General features: G+C 45.9%; 1 protein-coding gene across 7 annotated transcripts in view; it reads right to left on the bottom strand.

Annotated features, from left to right (window-relative positions):
- plppr1 (phospholipid phosphatase related 1) overlaps window positions 1–16,980 on the bottom strand; it is a 97,418-nt gene extending 80,438 nt beyond the window's left edge. For all 7 annotated transcript variants that reach the window (XR_007956631.1, XR_007956632.1, XM_052019690.1 and 4 more), the window contains exons 1-2: window positions 16,801–16,980; window positions 13,048–13,167 (exon numbers count right to left, since the gene is read on the bottom strand). Coding sequence is in view for 5 of the 7 variants with exons in the window: in XM_052019690.1 (XP_051875650.1) it covers window positions 13,048–13,113 (66 nt within the window). In the remaining 2 variants the exon portion in view is untranslated. The remainder of the gene's footprint in view (window positions 1–13,047; window positions 13,168–16,800) is intronic.
- Between the last annotated feature and the right edge of the window lie 1,390 nt (window positions 16,981–18,370).

The raw sequence follows: 18,370 nt of genomic DNA, 5'->3' as shown, positions 1-18,370 counted from the left end.
AGTGCCCCTTTAGAATTTAAGTTGGCACAAGCCTAGTCCACAACATGTGTACTGCATTTAATATAGCTCAACATTTCAAGATCCATACTACTGATCCTCCTCATTTTCACCTTGGGAATCCTCCCCTCAAAGGCCAGATACGGTCTGTCAAATCTATAGATTTATGCTAGGCCCCATGCAGTGAGAGACCTCACTGCCTCTACACAGCCCCTTCAATGCCATTGCACTTCACTGCCCCCTCACCACTTTTCCACTGCCCATCCACAATCTACTCAATGTAAGTCCACAACCCCTTCACCCTCCTACTCTACTCCTCCAACTCCTCTAAAGCCCTTTCACTCCTGTCCACCACCCCTCCACTGCCCTTCCAGAGACCATCTGCCATCTCTCTGAACCTCTCCACCCTTCCTCATTGCCCTCGACCACTTCTTAAAACCCCTCCACCCATTCTGTCACCTCCACGGCCTTTCAACCTTTCTTCTACCCCTCTTCCACTCCTCCCCAAACCCTCCACACAAACTCATGCCTCTTAAAATTAAGCAGCAGGAGCCAGAGGAGGGTCAGCAGTGTAGGGGTGTTGGTCACCTGGGCAGGGGCCGGCCAAGGGAGGCTCACGCTTGCAAAAGGAGGAATAATTACCAAGTCACCTTCCCTGCCTCTAGCAACAGTCCCAGCAAGGCTCTGAGCTTAGAGGGGACCAGCACAGCTGCCAAAACAGGCTGCTGGTTAAAATCAGGCCTCCATTAGGAGGCTTGGGAATAGTGCCGATGCAACCCTGTGCTTTAAAAAGACGGCTGGCCTGATCGGGCTGGGAAAGATGTGAGACAGTCTCCTGCTACAGCTCCCCCAGTGGTGTAGCTACCTTCTGCAGGTAAACCATACCACCTGAGCTTTACAATGCAGCATTATCAATCAAAGAATAAGACTGACTAAAAGCTTGGTACGCTTTGAGGAGGAAGAAGGAGATGGAGAGTTAGAGAAGTTTGGGGAAGGAATCCCAGAACTGAGGGACTTCCCAGCTTGTAGGCATGGCTGCTGATTGTGCAATGATTAAATTCAAGAGGCCTGATCAGAAAAGAGCCAAGATCCTGGAGGGCTGTGGGTGGAGGAGATTCCAGTGACGGAGAAGGGTCTCAGTTCTCATGCTTTGGGAACAAACCAATAGAAAGAAAATATAAATCTCACATACATAGTCTCCAGCCATTTGGAGTGATTTACCACTCATCCCTCCTCATCTGCACTAACTACAGGCTCAGCTATTCTGATATTCCCTATTCAACCTCCTGTGTTTAACTGTCTGTAACCCTGAAAACTTTGCTGTCTGTGATCTTACACACACCAAGTGATGTTTAATCGTCACCCCATGATCCCTGAACTCCCTTAGCTCTCATTTAAGAAATAACATAGAACATAGAACACTACAGCACAGTACAGGCCCTTCGGCCCAAATGTTGTGCTGATATTTTATCCTGCTCTATGATCTATCTAACCCTTCCCTCCCACATAGCCCCCTATTTTTCTATCATTCATGTGTCTATCTAAGAGTCTCTTAAATGTCCCTAATGTATCTGCCCCCACAACCTCTGCAGGCAGTGCATTCCACACACCCACCCCTCTCTGTGTAAAAAAAACTTACCCCTGACATCCCCCTTGTACTTTCCTCCAATCACCTTAAAATTATGTCCCCTCGTGTTAGCCACTGGCGCCCTGGGAAAAAGTCTCTGACTGTCCACTTGATCTATGCCTCTTATCATCTTGTACACCTCTACCAATAACTTGATTTTGTTCTGAAATCTGGCATTCCCTGCTCCCTTCCTTGCCTCTTTGTTTCCACCTCTACAGATCTCCAACTTCTTGCCTCTCCTCCAACTCAGACCTTTTGAGTATCCCCAGATTTACTCAACAACCTTGCCTATAGATGAGAAGACCCAGCTCTGTGATTCCCTTCCTGAACACCTCTAACTCTCCATCTATCATTCCTTCCAACAGGGAGTTTATTAAATCCTACTTTTTTGACCAGTCCTTTGGTCAAATGCAGTTTGGTGTCATGTTTTGTTTTATGACAGTATGTTAAATCTGCTTTATACTCTTGTTGCCATTAAATCTACTTGCCGAACAACTAACTTCACGCAACATCCAATTCTTCCACGAGCAACACACACGAACTGCTGGAGGAACTCCAGAAATGAACAGTCGACATTTTGGGTCAAGACCCTTCATCAGGACTGGAAAGGAAGGAGGCAGAAGCTAGGATAAGAAGGTCGGGGGAGGGGGAGGGGGAGGAGCACGCGCAGGCAGGTGATGGGTGAGTTCAGGTGAGGGGGGAAGGTAGGTGGGTGGGGGAGGGGGGATGAAAGAGAGTGGTGTAAGAAGCTGAGAGGTGATTGGTAGAAGAAGCAAAGGGCTGAAGAAGGAGGAATCTGGTAGGAGGGGACAGTACCTATATGACCTTGTCCTCAGCTACCACCCATGAGCCTCCACATCCAACACATCATTCTCTGCAACTTTCGCCACCTCCAATGGGATTCCCACCACCAGGTACATCTTCCGCTCCCCCCCTTCCGCTTTCCGCAGGGATCTCTCTCTCCACGACTCCTTTGTTCACTTGTCCCTCCCTGCTGATGACCCTCCCAGCACTTATCCCTGCAACCATACAAAGTGCTACTCCTGCCCCTATACCTCCTCCCTCACCACCATCCAGGGCCCGAGACAGTCCTTCCAGGTGAGGCAGCACTTCGCCTGTGGATCTGAGAGTGTCATTTATTGCATTCGGTGCTCCCGGTGAGGCCTCCTCTACGTCAGGTAGACCCAACACAGATTGGGGGAATCACTTTGTCGAGCACCTTTGCTCCATCTGCCACAACAGCCAGGACCTCCTGGTGGCCAGCCACTTCAATTCCACATCCCACCCCCACACTGACATGTCTATCCATGGCCTCCTCTACTGCCACGATGAGGCCAGACACAGGTTGGAGGATCAAAACCTCATATTCCACCTTGGTAGCCTCCAACCTGATGGCCTCAACATCGATTTCTCTAACTTCTGGTGACCCCTCCCCTCTTCCCTTCTTTTTTGTTATTCCTTCCTACCCCCTCTATTTTTCCTCATTCCTGTGGCCCCCTCACCCCTTCTCTTTCCCCTCCCCTGCCCTCGTGACCTGCCCATCCATTCCTCACCTCCTTCCCTTTATTCCATGGTCTACTGTCCTCTCCTACTGGATTCCTCCTTCTTCAGCCCATTGCCTCTTCTACCTGTCACTTCTCAGCTTCTTACATCACTCCCTTTCACCCCACCCTCCACTAACCACCTACCTTCCCCCTCTCACCTAGACTCGCCCATCACCTGCCAGCCTGTGCCCCTCCTCCTCCCCCTGCCTTGTTATTCAGGCTTCTGCCCTCTTCTTTTCCAGTCCTGATGAAGGGTCTCAACCCGAAACATCGCCTGTCCATTTCGCTCCATAGATGCTGCCTGACCTGCTGAGTGCCTCCAGCATTTTGTGTACTGCTCCAGATTCCAGCATCTGCAGAATCTCTTGCATCTCGATTCTTCAATGATCTGCCTTTCACTTCGTCACTACTCTGCACTACCAGGAGATGGCAGCAGAACCCCACTTTTCCATTGCTGGCCGATGGCTGACAAGGATTTGTCAGTGAGAGCTGCAAATTATTTTTGTCCTCACATATTGACTAAACTATTCAGCTTTCACACATAAACACCAGAATATTTGAACTATAGTGGCTGTGAGCTTCAAGGTATCTCCAGGCTTTTATCTCCTGCTTCCAGAAAAAGCTGAGAGCCTTGTATTATCTTCTCCATAATGCATGACTTTTTGAACATGAGGAAGACTTTCATGTAAACAACATTTTGATACCTGGCTTTACTGATATGTCAGCCTTGTAGCTACTTAACAAGAGTCTCAAAGCAACAAACTAGGATCAAACCTAACCACAAACCTGGAACTGAAAACAGAAATAGATAGTGTCGTGTTTTAAAAAAAACAAAACCTTCATAAATATCAGCTATCGGATGGATAACAACTTGCAAAATTCAGCAAAGGTACATTTTCTAGAAAAGCTTTAAATCTTGGCAAATACTAATTATGGTAAATGATACAAGCTAGCCCCGATTCCATATACATTGTGAGTCAGTTCCTTGTATAAGTCACAACACTTCCATAGCACTTGGCTGATTACAAAGCTGGTTGAGAAGTTCTGGGGTTGTGAAGGGTGCTGTAGAAATGTAGGTCACTATTGTCATTAGTGGTTTGATAAATGGTCCTCTGTGTTGGGCAGGTGATGTGGCCAAACTCTGGAAGAACAGAGAACGAGGATGGAGACTGAAGAAGGTGAAGACAAACAAGTCCCGAGTCCTCTGGCATGCAGTGATCTGGGCGAGAGCTGGTCTGCTGGGTGCTCATGAGTTGACACTGACTTGCTGGTGCCTGACTGACTCATCAAATGCTTTAATATTTAGAGGCACAGTCAAGCTATAGATGTCACGGAAACCTAGAGCTTCTAACTTGCCTCAGTGACAGATGGTCGATGGCTGTTTCTGTAATGAACCCATTGCCACAACCATCAGTGCTGTCCTAGGGTGCTACTGAACAGGCATTGCAAGGCCTTAAGGGAGCAGAGTTAGGGAGGAAAGGAGAGCTGGTACTGCACCCAAGCTTTGATGGACCAATTAGGGGACTGGGGCGAGATCAGAAAGTCATTGGAGCAGATCAGAGAGTTGGGGGTGAAGATCAGAAGGTGATGGAGAGAACAAAGTGTTAGGAGAAGATCAGTTTGTGGTACTACCCCACCCACTAACAAACAGCTGGCATAGGACCTGCTTCAGTGCTGTGCTGTGATGACCAATCCTGGGTTCATCCAATGATGCTTGGTCCTGTCTAATTACCACCACAATTCTCCAGGGGGTGCTACTGTACAGGAATTCTGTAATATGATGGGCATCTAAAGTGGAAGTCTTGACAGATACACACCAGGTTGGTACATCGCTGAAATGGTCATTATCCCAGTTCACCAAGTAGTCAGTATACTCCAAAATGCACTGTGCTGAAATAAACAAAACTACACAGTTTGGTGTTTATTGGGGACAGAAGAACTCAAAGCAACAGGAGATCAGATCGGCATAATCTCTCTGGATGTTCTGACAGAGAACTGTACCGAGATTTCATCTGAAGTGCTGGCATTTCTGACGGTGATGAGTTCCGTCTTTACAGCATGAAGTGTCAGTCTGCATCACTGAAGGTGTTAGAGCTCGAGTGGGACTCAAACCGACAACTGCATGCTTCAGAGACAGGAGCATGAGAGGCCATGTAATCAATGGTGGCACTTGTCCTCCTTGCAAGCTCTTTCTTGAAGCTACTCAGTAACCGTGGAGATCAAATGAGCTGCTCTTCACCAGAATGTGACAGCACTCAGTACACTCAGTCCCCTCCAGGGTAGCAAGTGTAGGATGTGTGGGTCAGTGGACCAACACCTTGATGCTACATGGCTTGGGCAGGGCTCAGTCAACTGGTCTGTATTTAAAACAGGTTACACTGCAGGGGCAAACCAGCGTTAGAACTCCTGCAACCTAGGGCTGGAGGAATACCAAATCCGAACCTAAAACTGAGCCTGAATTCCTTAGACTGGCATGGATCAGATAGGCTCCCCGTTCAATGACCAGAAGCAAGTAAGTCGACCAAGCACCTGTCCATTTTCCATCAACTTGATAAGCCTGGGATCTATTTTTATTATAAGCAAGTAAAATAAAGTAAATACTCATATAAAATACACACACGCACACGCATGCACGCATGCACACGCACGCACGCATGCACACGCACGCACACGCACGCACACACATGCACACACACAAATTTTGTCTTCACTGATCATTCTAGTGAAGAATTCTTTTCTCTCTGGTTGTTGATCAGTTGGGAAATTCACCCTAAACACACAAAATAGTGTGAGGTACACTGCTTCTGAAATTCACAGGAGGAGAACAACAGAAAACTGCCACTGTTTAGGGCACGTATCAGGGCCCCAGTCTCCACTCCACGGCGTAGCAATAAAGGGGATGCACTCTGACTGGCACCATGTGACAAAGAGGGATCTCTACCGAGTCCGATAACCAACACTGAAGATATAACACAGGGAGAGGCGGTCAGGAGAAATGAACCATGCCAGTGCTGTGTCAGCACAAGCCCCTCCCTCTCCATCACCACAAGCCCCTCCCTCTCTATCACCACAAGCCCCTCCCTTTCCATCACCACACCCTCCCGCTTCTCAGTATTTGCTCAGCACCCCCTTAAAGCATCAACACTCTTTGCCTCAGGCATTCTCTTTGATGGAAGGTTCCACATTCCCACCACACTCTGGATTAATTGATTACTGAGTTATATTTAAGATAGTTTTGGATTCTCTCCCTGGGGCCTGCACAGGGATTTAAATTTGACTCCTTTTGGAGGGGTACTTGAAACAGACCTATTAGAGTATATACATTCAAGTCTGTGTTTAATGACCATTGGGATGAGGGGGACAAATCCTTGCTGAATCCCATCACCAGCACAGGCAGAAACAACCTAGATGAAGCAATACACTCTTGAGTGCCCAAAGGTGAAGATGACCCTCAGTTATGTTTGCCCATGACCCTTGGGTGGAAGAGTAGTGCAGCTCTTAGAGCTGCTGCCTCACAGTTTGAGGATCCAGGTTCAATCCTGACCTCGGGCACTGTCTGTGTGGAGTTTGCACGTTCTCCCTCTGACCATGTGAGTTTCCTCTGGGTGATCCGGATTCCTCACACATCCCAAAAACTTGCAGGTTGATAAGTTATCTGGCCACTGTAAATTGCCCCTAGTGCAGGTTAGTGGTAGAATCTTGGGGGGGGGGGGGGGGTGGGGAGTGGAAATGTAGGGAGAATAAAATGAGTTACTTATCGTTTGATGGTTCGCACGGACTCGATGGGTTGAAGGGCCTGCTGTATCTCTCTATGACTCAATGACAATGGCACAGCATAGATCCACCAACATGATACAGGGGCTTAAAAGGATTAAATTATAAGCGATGAGTTGCAGTTGAAGGATTCCCCTTTGTATGGATGGTGTTCAGATAAAGGTCTTTAAACTGTTATCATGAGGCAGAGACACAATGAGAATCCAGACCAGCAGACAATCTTAAAACTGGAGCAAGGTCATTTGGAATCAAAGTCAGGGAGCACCTTTTCATCAAAGTCAAGTGAAACTCTGTAACTCGCCCTGGCTTAATACAGTGGATGCTGATGCATTCTTGGAACCATCAGGTCTGGGATATCAGCAGGTCTTTGCTGGGTAAGATGACCAGGGAACATGCAGCAAAGGCTGGCAAAGGGACGGAGGTAGAGACAGGTCTGATCTGAATTGAGTGGTGGAACCGGTTCTGGGGACGGCTCCTCGATTGCCAGTTGCTCCACTCAGGACCGTTACTGACCTCAGTGCAGACTTTACGAGCTGACAGCACAGAATGGGAGTGCATCTCCGTAACCCACACCAAGCTCAATGGGAGAATGGTGTGCAGGACACAAAGTATTCCTGCAAAACACCATACCTAGAGCTCAGCCTCACAACGTCCATGCATCAGCCCCGTAGACTTTCCTAATACAAATGCATGGTAGTTACACCCTATAACTCAATGGTGAAGCCATTTTGGTGAATCAATGTGTGGATCTGGTGTTTTGTGCGCCATTTTTGGCACAGAACATCAAGGCCTTGGAGATGGCATGAGGGTATGAGATGATCTTTTTATGATGGACTTTGAGGGTGCTGTGGAGAAAACTGGGACTGGTCTACTGTGTTTCCTTGGGACATATTGAGGTCAGGAAAGGAGATATATCAATGCAGCTCTTCCTTTCCATAGTGGATTAGAGAAGGTCCAAAAATGACAGGAGCACTGACTGAGAAGGCGGGAAGTAGTTACCTCCGGTGAGTTATTGGGACAGATCTACTGTTGTCCTGAAATTACTGCCCACCTGCCTTCCTCCCCCCTTCCCCAGGCCACGCCACTGTTGCAGTCTGGCCTCCGGGCTTAGTTTTCCATGGGGAGTATGTTTCCCAGCACCTTGGCACAGCCTGGCAATGCACAGGGCCCATCTCAGTGCGGGCAACTGGATGTACTCACAAGATGGCTCTGACAGCCGGTGAGCCCCCACTTCCAAACTCACAGGTTGTCAAAGCCGTTAGTGTTACTGAGGCACTGAGTGCTTGTTTATGTCCGGCATTCAGAAACCCTCAGTAACACTCGGAGCTTGGGCAGAAGGTGTTGTTCCCAACTCAGGAAGATCCCAACACTGGAAACAAAGCATCTGCAGGGAGGTGTGGGGAAACACTTGTGCCGGGTTGGAAGACCTGGGACAATATGCTGCAAAGGTGGTGGCAGCCTAACCTGGTCTACTTTTGAGGGTGCGGGACAGAGAAGGAGGCCATTCGATCCATCAAGTCTATGCTGATTCACATAGTGGTTCTGTTTCCCCACTAATTTTCCCTGTAACTTATCTGCCGCACATTATAACTCACCCCACCTCCCCCCACCCCACCCCCAGATTCTACATCTCACCTACACACTAAGGGCAATTTGCAGTAGCCATTTAACTTGCTGACCAACATGTCTTTGGGATGTGGGAGGAAACCCATGCAGTCACAGGGAGAACGTGCAAACTCCACACAGACAGCACCAGAGATCAGGATGGAACCTGGGTCACTGGAGCTGTGAGACAACCAGGCAATCATGCTGCTCTGTAATCCCTCAACCCACTGAAACTCTCTCTTAAAGCCTCTTTCACTGGAGTTGCCAATCCACCAAGAATCCCCTGGTGCCCCCAAAAATTTAAAGGCTCATCTCCTCTCAATTCAAGGAGAAAGCCATTAAAAATTATTGCTTTTCTTTTTCCTTTAACACTGATGTTTGTTGGCAAGCAGAACATTGGAGACCATGGTTAAAGACTAACTATCTGGACCCACAGAGTAGAGTCAATGGGCTACATTGTGATGCCTTCAGGAAAGTGTCCAACTAGAGTCTGCAAGCACGGATTCGATGGGCCAAATGGTCTGCTCCCACCCAGCCTGCCCCATTTCTTCAATCTTCCACTTCCTAACATTCCACACAATGTCAGTTTCTCCTCAGCTTTGAGTCCCAAGGAAAGATGGTTGGGTCGAAATGGTGCTGGCCATATCATGGTTGTGCCTTTCCTGATAGTGGAACATAAAACTGAGCCTTGGACTAACCTCTGCAGAGGGAAAGGGTTCAGTGGCACTACATCAACGAAGAGTTCCCCACAGGGCTTTGGTGATACTTAATTTTTACCCTACATCCCTATGACTGACAGTCTGACTGGCATGGACTGTCAAGAGCTCACTGTTTTCAATTTGCCTGCCATGCTTTCCAAATTACAGTGCCTTAAATCTCTATTATTGACCACTTGGATAATAAAGTTCATACTTCTGACAATTGGGTATAATTCCTGACTTTTTCAAAAAGACGAGAAATGAATGCAGTCTGACAGTGAAGTCTCCCTTTTCAACACAAAGTTCAACTCATACATTTCCTGTATTTGGAACAACTTATCAGTTTGAACCTGTTCCCCCGGATGAATGAGTCACACTGCCCTGCCTGTCAGCTGCTCATGCCTCGGGAAGTCTCGGACTTCCATGCGTTTGCAGTCAATCTTGGAAGTCGGAGAACCATGAAGATCAGATGCCAATGCATCTGAGGGTCAGCTCCCTCGCCTGTCTCACCATTGAGCCCAGCATCAGGAGACTGACGTATTGAGGAGAGGGTTGGATTCACTTCATGGACAGCCCTCAGCTTTACACCAGGGAGACCCAGTGTTCAAAGTGCAACTTTGTACATTTGATGGGGGGGTCAACTACCTTGTGGCAAAAGATGAGTGCAGATAAATGCTGTACTTACTTAATTCATTTTAATGCTTTTAATTATTTGTTGGTATTTTAGTGCACTTTGAATTAATTCTTATTTGTTTTATTGCGGAGAGTTAACTAAATCTACTTGAATCGAGTTTAAATGTTTCTGTCAAAGATATTTAAAAGCTGGTAAAAAGCTTTTGATGGAGCAAGCTGTCAAAGGCTGCCAATGAATTCTGGGGCGGGGCCTCAGAAAGCCACCTGAGGCTCACTTGCTGCTCAAAGCCAGTCCCGCCTGGTGGAACTCCTCCTGTCTGTGACGTGAGCCCTCTACACCCAGAAGAAGTGCAGAAGGCAGGGGTACTGCAAGTAGGAAGTCTGAGGCAGCGGCTGGGTCCAGTATGGTTTGGTCCCACAAGAGATACATCTTAATTCTGGGACCTTATTAACCCAACAAAAGCAAGAGAGCAGAGGGTTAAGGTGAGAGGAAGGAGTTTTAAAGGGGATCTGAAGGGAAAGTTTTCTTTACACAGAAAGTGATTGACATCTGGAACTCGCTGCCAGGGAAGGTGGTGGAGTCACATACAATCACTGCCTTTAAGAGACGTTTAGACAGGTACATAAATTTTGAAGGATATGGACCTAATGCAGGCAAATAGGATTAGCGTAGATGGGCAAAAAGTTGGCACAGATGTGGTGGGCTGAAGGGCCTATTTCCGTGCTGTACAACTCTGTGACTCTATGACTCTAACCCACAGGTAACGCTATTTACCAACGTTATAATCAACAGCTTTTGAAGAGGGAGAGCTCCAGGTTTTCATGATCCTTTATGTGACAAAATGTTTCCCAACATTACCTTGAAGGCCAAGCCCTCCTTTTAAGCTCAAGTCCTTTTGTTCTGCATTCTCATACCCAAGGAAATAGTTTCTTGTGATCCACCTTATCAGTTCCTTTATCTTAAACCCTCATAAGATCTCATCTTAATCTTCCAAACTCAATGGAGGACATTTCAAATCTGTGCAAACTGTCCTTTATAAACATATCACTTTTACCCAACCTTAAGTCATCATGTTGTTCCTCAAAACTTTACCCAATAGCCCTCAATATCAGCCTGGTCTCTCTCCCACTGTGTTCCTGTTACTCCTTGTACCACATGGTGTTCTCCAGGAGGGGAATGACCATGCAGCTTTAACATGACTCCTGACCGTCATATCAGCCAATATAACCCAGTGTCCCATTCACTGTTAACAGCCATTACACACAAGTCAAAGACCCACAGCACTTACAACATTCCCCTTGGGTGGTCTACACCCTGGTATGGAGTAGAATTGTCCCCTAATCTTACAGTAAAGCTCATGCAGTGCGGAAACAGGCTATTCTGACCCCCGAGTCACTGCCAGCCATCAAACAATATTTAAACAAATCTTAAACTGATCCCACTGTATTCTCCCCAACTTCACAAGTCTTTTAAAACAGTGCCAAAATAGAATTTTAATCAGTGCTCCTGAATCAGGTTGACATTTTAAGTACTATGGTGAATAGCAACTTGCTTGAAGAGTTTTATCCTTTACTCCCAGTATAATATCCACACAGGCCCACACACATGTATAAAGACACACTTCACACAATGCAGCTGTGTCTCCTCTGTTTACCCTCCTCTGGCCTGACTCAGTTTTCCTCATCTTCAGCATGGACTCAAACTATTCCACCAGCAGTTATCACCCTGCTTGTGTCCCGCACATAATTTCTGGTCAAGTCTCAATAAAAATTTCCAACTATCAATACTTAAAAAGTTTCATCCTAAACCACCACACTCCACAATACATGTTTTGCTTGAAGTGCTCTTTTAAGAGATTTCTATATTGGGGACGGTTGTGGTTCAATGGGGAGCACTCCTGCCTTCATGTCACAAGGTGTGAGTACCATGAGATCATAAGACATAGGAGCAGAATTAGGCCATTCAGGCCATCGAGTCTGCTCCCCCATTCAATCATGGCTGATTTTTTTCAACCCCATTCTTCTGGCTTGTCCCCGTAACCCTTAACCCCCTTACCAATCAAGAACCTATCTACCTTAAATACACTCAATGACTTGGCCTCCACAACCCTCTGTGGCAATGAATTCCACAGATTCACCATGCTCAGGATGAAGGAAATTCCTCCTCATCTCAGTTTTAAAGGGACATCAGTATAGAGGCTGTGCCCTCAGATCCTGGAGTATCCTACTAATGGAAACATTCTCTCCACATCCATTCTATCCAGGCCTTTCAGTATCTGGTAGGTTTCAATGAGATCCCACCTCATCCTTCTGAACTCCATCAAGTACAGGCCCAGAGACATCAAACGTTCCTCATATGTTAAGCCTTTCATTCCTGGGATCATTCTTGTGAACCTCCTCTGGACCCTCTCCAGGGCCAGCACATATTTCCTTCAATAAGAGGACCTAAAATTGCCCACGATATTCCAAATGTGATCTCACCAATGCCTTATAAAGCCTCAGCAATATGTCATTGCATTTATAGCTAGTCCACACGAAATGAATGCTAACATTGCATTTGCCTTCTTAATACTGACTCAACCTGCAAGTTAACCTTGAGAGGATCCTGAACTAGGACTCCCAAGTCCCTTTGCACCTCTGATTTCTGAATTTCCTCCGCATTTAGAAAATAGTCTACACATTCATCCTTCCTACCAAAGTGCATGACCCCCACACTTCTCTATGTTGTATTCCATCTGCCAGTCCCATTGCAGTGCACAAAAACCTAGGCAACCCTCCAGTGCAGAGGAGGTGCTGCCCTTCAAGGTGAGGATGTTAAGCTGAGACTGGTTGATCCCATGTGCGGCTGTTACCAAACTGCACAGCATTGTCTTGAAGAAGAGCAGAGTACTTATCTCCAGTGTCCTGGTCAATATTTATCTCTCACTCAGCGTCACAATAGCAGAGTTTCTGGTGACTAATTTACTGCTGTTAACATGAGCTTGCTCCATCCAAATTAGTGCTGCGTTTCTAATGCTTACACATCAAAAAGTACATCTCTCGGTGTAATGCACTTTGAGTGAGGTGGCCTTATAGATATGAGTCTCCTCTTGAAGTGTATTATCTTGTTGTACCAGCCTAGGGGCAATTACTTACAAATGATCCAGCATGCACAGTTTCATCCACTTACCTCCACAAATATGAAGCAAGGGATGATAGAGTAACTCCTCTGAATATTGCTCACTTCCGTAGCCATTCTGATGCATCGGATCGCTCTTGGAAGAGGGATAGACTTCAGAGTCTTTCACACCTGAAAACCAAATAATTCCACTTTAACCACAGTCTTCCCTCAATTTGCTCCGTTTTAATCGTTAGTGCTCCCTAAAGCAAATCAAGGAGAAAATATTCTGTAGTCATAGTGGATACATCAAGAGAACAGGCCACCATGTCCCTGCCCATTATTAAGTACCATCTATGCTGGTTGCTTGGTCCATAGACTTCTGTGCCTTCGTCATTCAAGTGCTCATGTCAATACTGCTTAAATATTGTGTGAGTCTCTGCCTCTACTGCTTGCTCAAGCAGTGTGGTTCAGATTCCAACTATCCTCTAGGTAAAAAGGTTATTCCTTAAATCCCCTCTATACCTCCAACACTTCATCATAAACCTACATCCTCTAGCTTTAGACACCTGCGTCATGGGGAAATGTTTCTTACTATCTACACTTTCAATGCCTCTCGTAATTTACTACATCACAGTCACGTTTCCCCCTCAGCCTCCTCCACGTCAAGAGAAAAAAGACCATCCCATCAGTGTAAGGAACATGATATCAAGTCTCCAAGACAGAAACAAGCCAAACCTCTCCGCTGCGGCTGATACTCCATGTGGTCATCCCTCAACTCTCTTTGTCTAACCTCATCAACATAACTTTCAATTCCATTCTCTCTCAAATATTTATTATTCTTACGTTAAGATACAATCTTGGCAATTAATGATGTCTTTAATAGAGCAAATGTTCCATGGAGCTAAGGAACAATGATTTCCAAGGCACATAATAGTGTGGATAACCAAAACCCTGGCAACTGAAGGCACAGAGTGGAGTGATTAAATTCAGAGAGGTGTGAGATTCAGAGTTGGAGTAGTGCAGAGATCTTAAAGGGTGAGCAACTTAAAATCAAGAATTTGCTAAATAAGAAATCAGTGAAGGTACATGGACTGACAGGATGTAGTGTGAGTTAGGGTAAAGGCAAATTTAGAAGGAGAGAGGCCAGTCAGGAGAGTGGTGGAATAGTCAAGAATAGAGGTGACAAGGAGCAGCTGAGCTGAGTCAGGGCCAAAGTTTGGGAACGTTGCAGAGATGCAAATCGATGGTCCTAGTGATGGTGCAAATATATGGTCAAAATCTAGTTGTGGAGTCAAATATGACGCCAAGGCTGCAAACCCATACTTCATTTATAAGCAAAGGTTCTCTTCTTCAATGTTGCTTCTGTATTACTTCTATCAAAGATTAATCAGTTCACATTTCAAAATTGCAAAAAGACTGTGAGATCGTCGGAGTCAAAGAATGGTACAGCACAGAAAACAGGCTCTTCAGCCCATTATGTCAATACCACCCTTTTTGTCCATTTACACTGATCCCATTTTCCTGCATTAGGACCGTATCCTTCTATGCTTTGCCTAGTTATGTGTCTATCTAAATGTGTCTTAAATGTCGTAGAGGTATTTGTGGGAAAACAACTCAATAGACATATTTGCAAACACTGATGTTTGATTAGAATTAATCCAAAAAATAAGCTTTTAAAAGTCGCAAATGAATCTTCTGTAGCTGTCCATTACAAGCTTGCACAGGAACGTGATTTATAAAGTACATTGGGCACTTATTTTTAAGGTACATTGGGACCAAACTGAAGTTCCCAATACTTCAACAAATGCCATAATTTTCCATCCTTTAAAGAAAAGGGGACAGAATTGAATAAGATACATCAGTGTGCTGCATTTTAATGCATCATACATCAAGTGAGAGGGCAAGACTGATGAAAAGCAGCTGATTGCCTGTATTTTTTTTCCATAAATTAGATCCTCCAAGTGAAAGCACATGGACAGACGACAGACGTTTCTAAGCTGTATCCTTGACTTTTCGGTAGCAATGCGTTTACTATAGGAAGCCCAAATATTCTCTCAATTATTCTGAAAATGCGAATTATCTCCCAAATTTCCTGTAACCTTAGAAAGGCTAAAATTAACAGATGAATGGTGGATTAGAGATCATAAATTCAGCTATTCTGTAATCAGGGCTACTTATCCGCTGGATTTAGCGAAATGCGGAATATCCACCCCTCTCAACACAAAGCAGTCTTCATATTCTATGTTCCGCTGGTGCAGACACAGTGAGCCCAGCAAGCACTGACAAAAGTAATCGCAAACAGTTTGACATAAAACATGATGGAGCGTGAGATGGGATTTCTTAACACGTGATACCTCGGAGCGGACTCCAAGCAGACAATGGTGGCTGAATTACTGTTGCCTGATACTAATACTGGAGTTAAAATTACTGGCTCGAACCCGGATTGGAGTATGCTTACTCACAGAGCAAACTCCTGGATTTCATAGCTTCAGTAAATCAACGCTCACGGCGGACTGAGTTGTAAAGTTCAAAAAATGCGGCGCAGTTGATAGCATCCCTATATCGATTGAAACAATCGCCGAAAATACACACAGGGCCTAATGAATAAATGGATCATTGGGACAGGCTTGCATGTAGCTAACAGGTTTGATGGTAAAGCAAACTGATTAATCACAAATCTTCATAAATCCCATTCTGAATACTTTAATTAAAACAATCCTAATATTTCCTCTTGCAACAGTGGAGTCACACAGAAACAAGTGTTCAATGAAGAGAGTTTCCTTTTCCCTTAAGATACCCAGGGGGAGAAATGAATATAGGACATCTCCAGTCACACATGCAACATCCCTGAATTAAAGGAACCCAGCTCAGTCAAGGGTGAGTCAATGACTGGAAGGGTTTGCTCTTCTCTTGGTAACTGTGTCTGAGTGTACACAGAGTCCAGTCTCTTCAAACTGGACACAGTTTGTAGAACTACAGAGTGATACAGTTCTTGTCAATCCTTATTTCCATTCTCAAGGAGTGGATAGTGTCGAGATTAACTCAAAATACACGCACATCGCGAAACAAGAGAGTTGTTAGCCACCTACTAATCTGTTACAGATCCAATCTGCTCAGCATTTCCCTGTAACTGCAGCGTAACCACGCAATAAATAATAAGGGGACTGTTACCCTCAGATACATTTCAGATTAAAAGAAATTAAGTTTCCCTAATAGCTTTTCCAATGCAGTCCTTAAAGGAGTGGACTGATCCCCTTTAGCGAGGGGAATGTGTGTGGTTGTTTGCTTTGCAACAATGGCTTGACATTGAACTAAAGCTAAACGCTTTGCAGGACTGGTCCTCGGCAAACAATGCATCGACCAGGGACGAGAGAGAGGGGAGGGAGAGAGAGCGAGAGAGAGCGCTGAATGTCAGCACACATCAAAACCATTCCGAATATCGCCAGAAACATACAATACCATCAGGAACACTTAGCTGCGCTCAGCCGAGGAAATAAAATGGTTTATCTCAAAACGTGGTGCTTTTTGTATGTTAAAACAGTGTTATAAAAGCAGGACAGAAGGTACGAGCTCTTGCCGTTGCAATCCAGAACAATAGTAGTGACAAATCCGGTTCAAATATCAAACATGCTGATACTACATTGTTGGATTAGTCAAAGCAAGGCTGCAAAGATTGACCGTTCGTCACACACTTGAGGTTGGGGGAGCAAAAAATGTTTCTGTCGGGAAATCTGGCCGCGATTTTAGAATCGCTATTCCCCTCCAAACAAAAGGAGCGACAGGCGAAGAGAGGCAGCGAGCTGTGCCGAGCTTATTTCTTACCTGTGTCGGTGCCACACGCCGCCAAGCTGGTACCGTGCCCAACGCTACCAACAGCACCATCGGGGCATAGAGAACACCCGGAGCTACAACGGCGGCGGGGCGGGAAGGAGATCGCTGTTTAGTCCCTCCAGCAGCTCATCCTCGCTTTCTCATCACCCTCCCAGCAAAGGCACCATCCAACAGAACTGCCCCTCTCACTGCCCCTCCTTGCCATTCACGTCTCACTTCCTGTGGGGAGGCTTGAAGGAGGCGGGATCACCAACCAACTCGAAGAAGTTGCTTAAAACAGAACCTGTCTCTCTCTCTCTTAAACACACAAACATGAGTTAGGAGACAGCCTGGAGTCTGTTGCGCTAAATGGCCCTTGATCATCCTTCTTGTCAATTAGCAGAGTGCTCCGATCGTTCCTCCTGCTGGCTCAGCTGAAATTTCATCTATTCCTTTACTTTGAAAAAAGGGCCTTCATATCTCTTTCTAAGCGCTTTGGGATAATCAATCAGTCTGGTGGTTCTGATTTAGTGCAATATATTCAGAAGAGTTATAGTCATACAACCAAGCACATTTCGCCGGAGAGAAATTCATGCAATCAGGGGTTGGAGAAGAGATGGATATTCTCCCCTCTCGATCAATTCCGCTATTTAATTAGATCCCGGCTGATCTGTGACCTCAGTCCTTTGCTAGAACAGGACAGGCCGTTCAGCCTTTCCAAGACGATCCGTCATTCCATCTATGTCTCAACTTCAAAGAGAAAAAAAACTGCAAAAACAAACACAAACAAATCTGTGGAGGGAAATGGACAGTCGACGCCTCAGGTCGAGACCCTTCCTCCGGATGAACCCCCACAGATGCTGCCTGACCCGCTGAGTTCCTCCAGCAGAGGCAGAAGAGGCTGCAGATGCTGAAATCTGGAGCATCTGTGGCTGATACATCAGGAGTGATGCAGGGTTTCGACCCGAAACGTCAACAGTTCCTTCTCCCACCACACCCCCCCCCCCTTCCTGATGCTGCTCGACCACCTGAGTTCCTCCAGCAGATTTCTTTTGCTCCAGATTCCAGCATCTGGGTCATCCAGGAGCCTGGAGAGATATCCCGCCAGTTAACCAATGAAATTCAAGAACCCTTTGGATGAAACAGTGGGAAAGGCAGAGATGGGAACGGGGTGAATCCAAGTGACATCAGGGAGGGGAAAAAGGAAAGCGGACTAAGAGAGATTAAAATGGAGTTAGAAGAGAGTTTTTAAAAACGGTTGAAATGTAAGACTTCAAGAAACCTAGGATGGAGACTCTGCAATTGTTGCCTTCCTGGGCTTCAAAGTATTACAACCTTGTTAGTGACAGACTTCTTCCATCATCGAAGACCAACCAGAATTGTTTGCATTGAGTTTAATCCATATTTACAATGCGAATTCGGCCAGCTCTTGGTTCTTATGGGAGGCTGAGGGCGAATGACTTTTACATAGAATATTCCGCACAGGGTCAGGCTATTCAGTGCAAATAACCCATAATCTACCCGAGTTTCCTTTCAGCCATCCTTGCCTAACCCGAACATTTTTTTACTCCTTTCTGCCTCA

The sequence above is a fragment of the Pristis pectinata genome, chromosome 7 (genome assembly GCF_009764475.1).
Source record: "Pristis pectinata isolate sPriPec2 chromosome 7, sPriPec2.1.pri, whole genome shotgun sequence".
NCBI classification, from domain to species: domain Eukaryota; kingdom Metazoa; phylum Chordata; class Chondrichthyes; order Rhinopristiformes; family Pristidae; genus Pristis; species Pristis pectinata.
The sequence above is the reverse complement of the archived record's forward strand: the minus strand, read 5'-3'. Positions and strand labels throughout refer to the sequence as shown.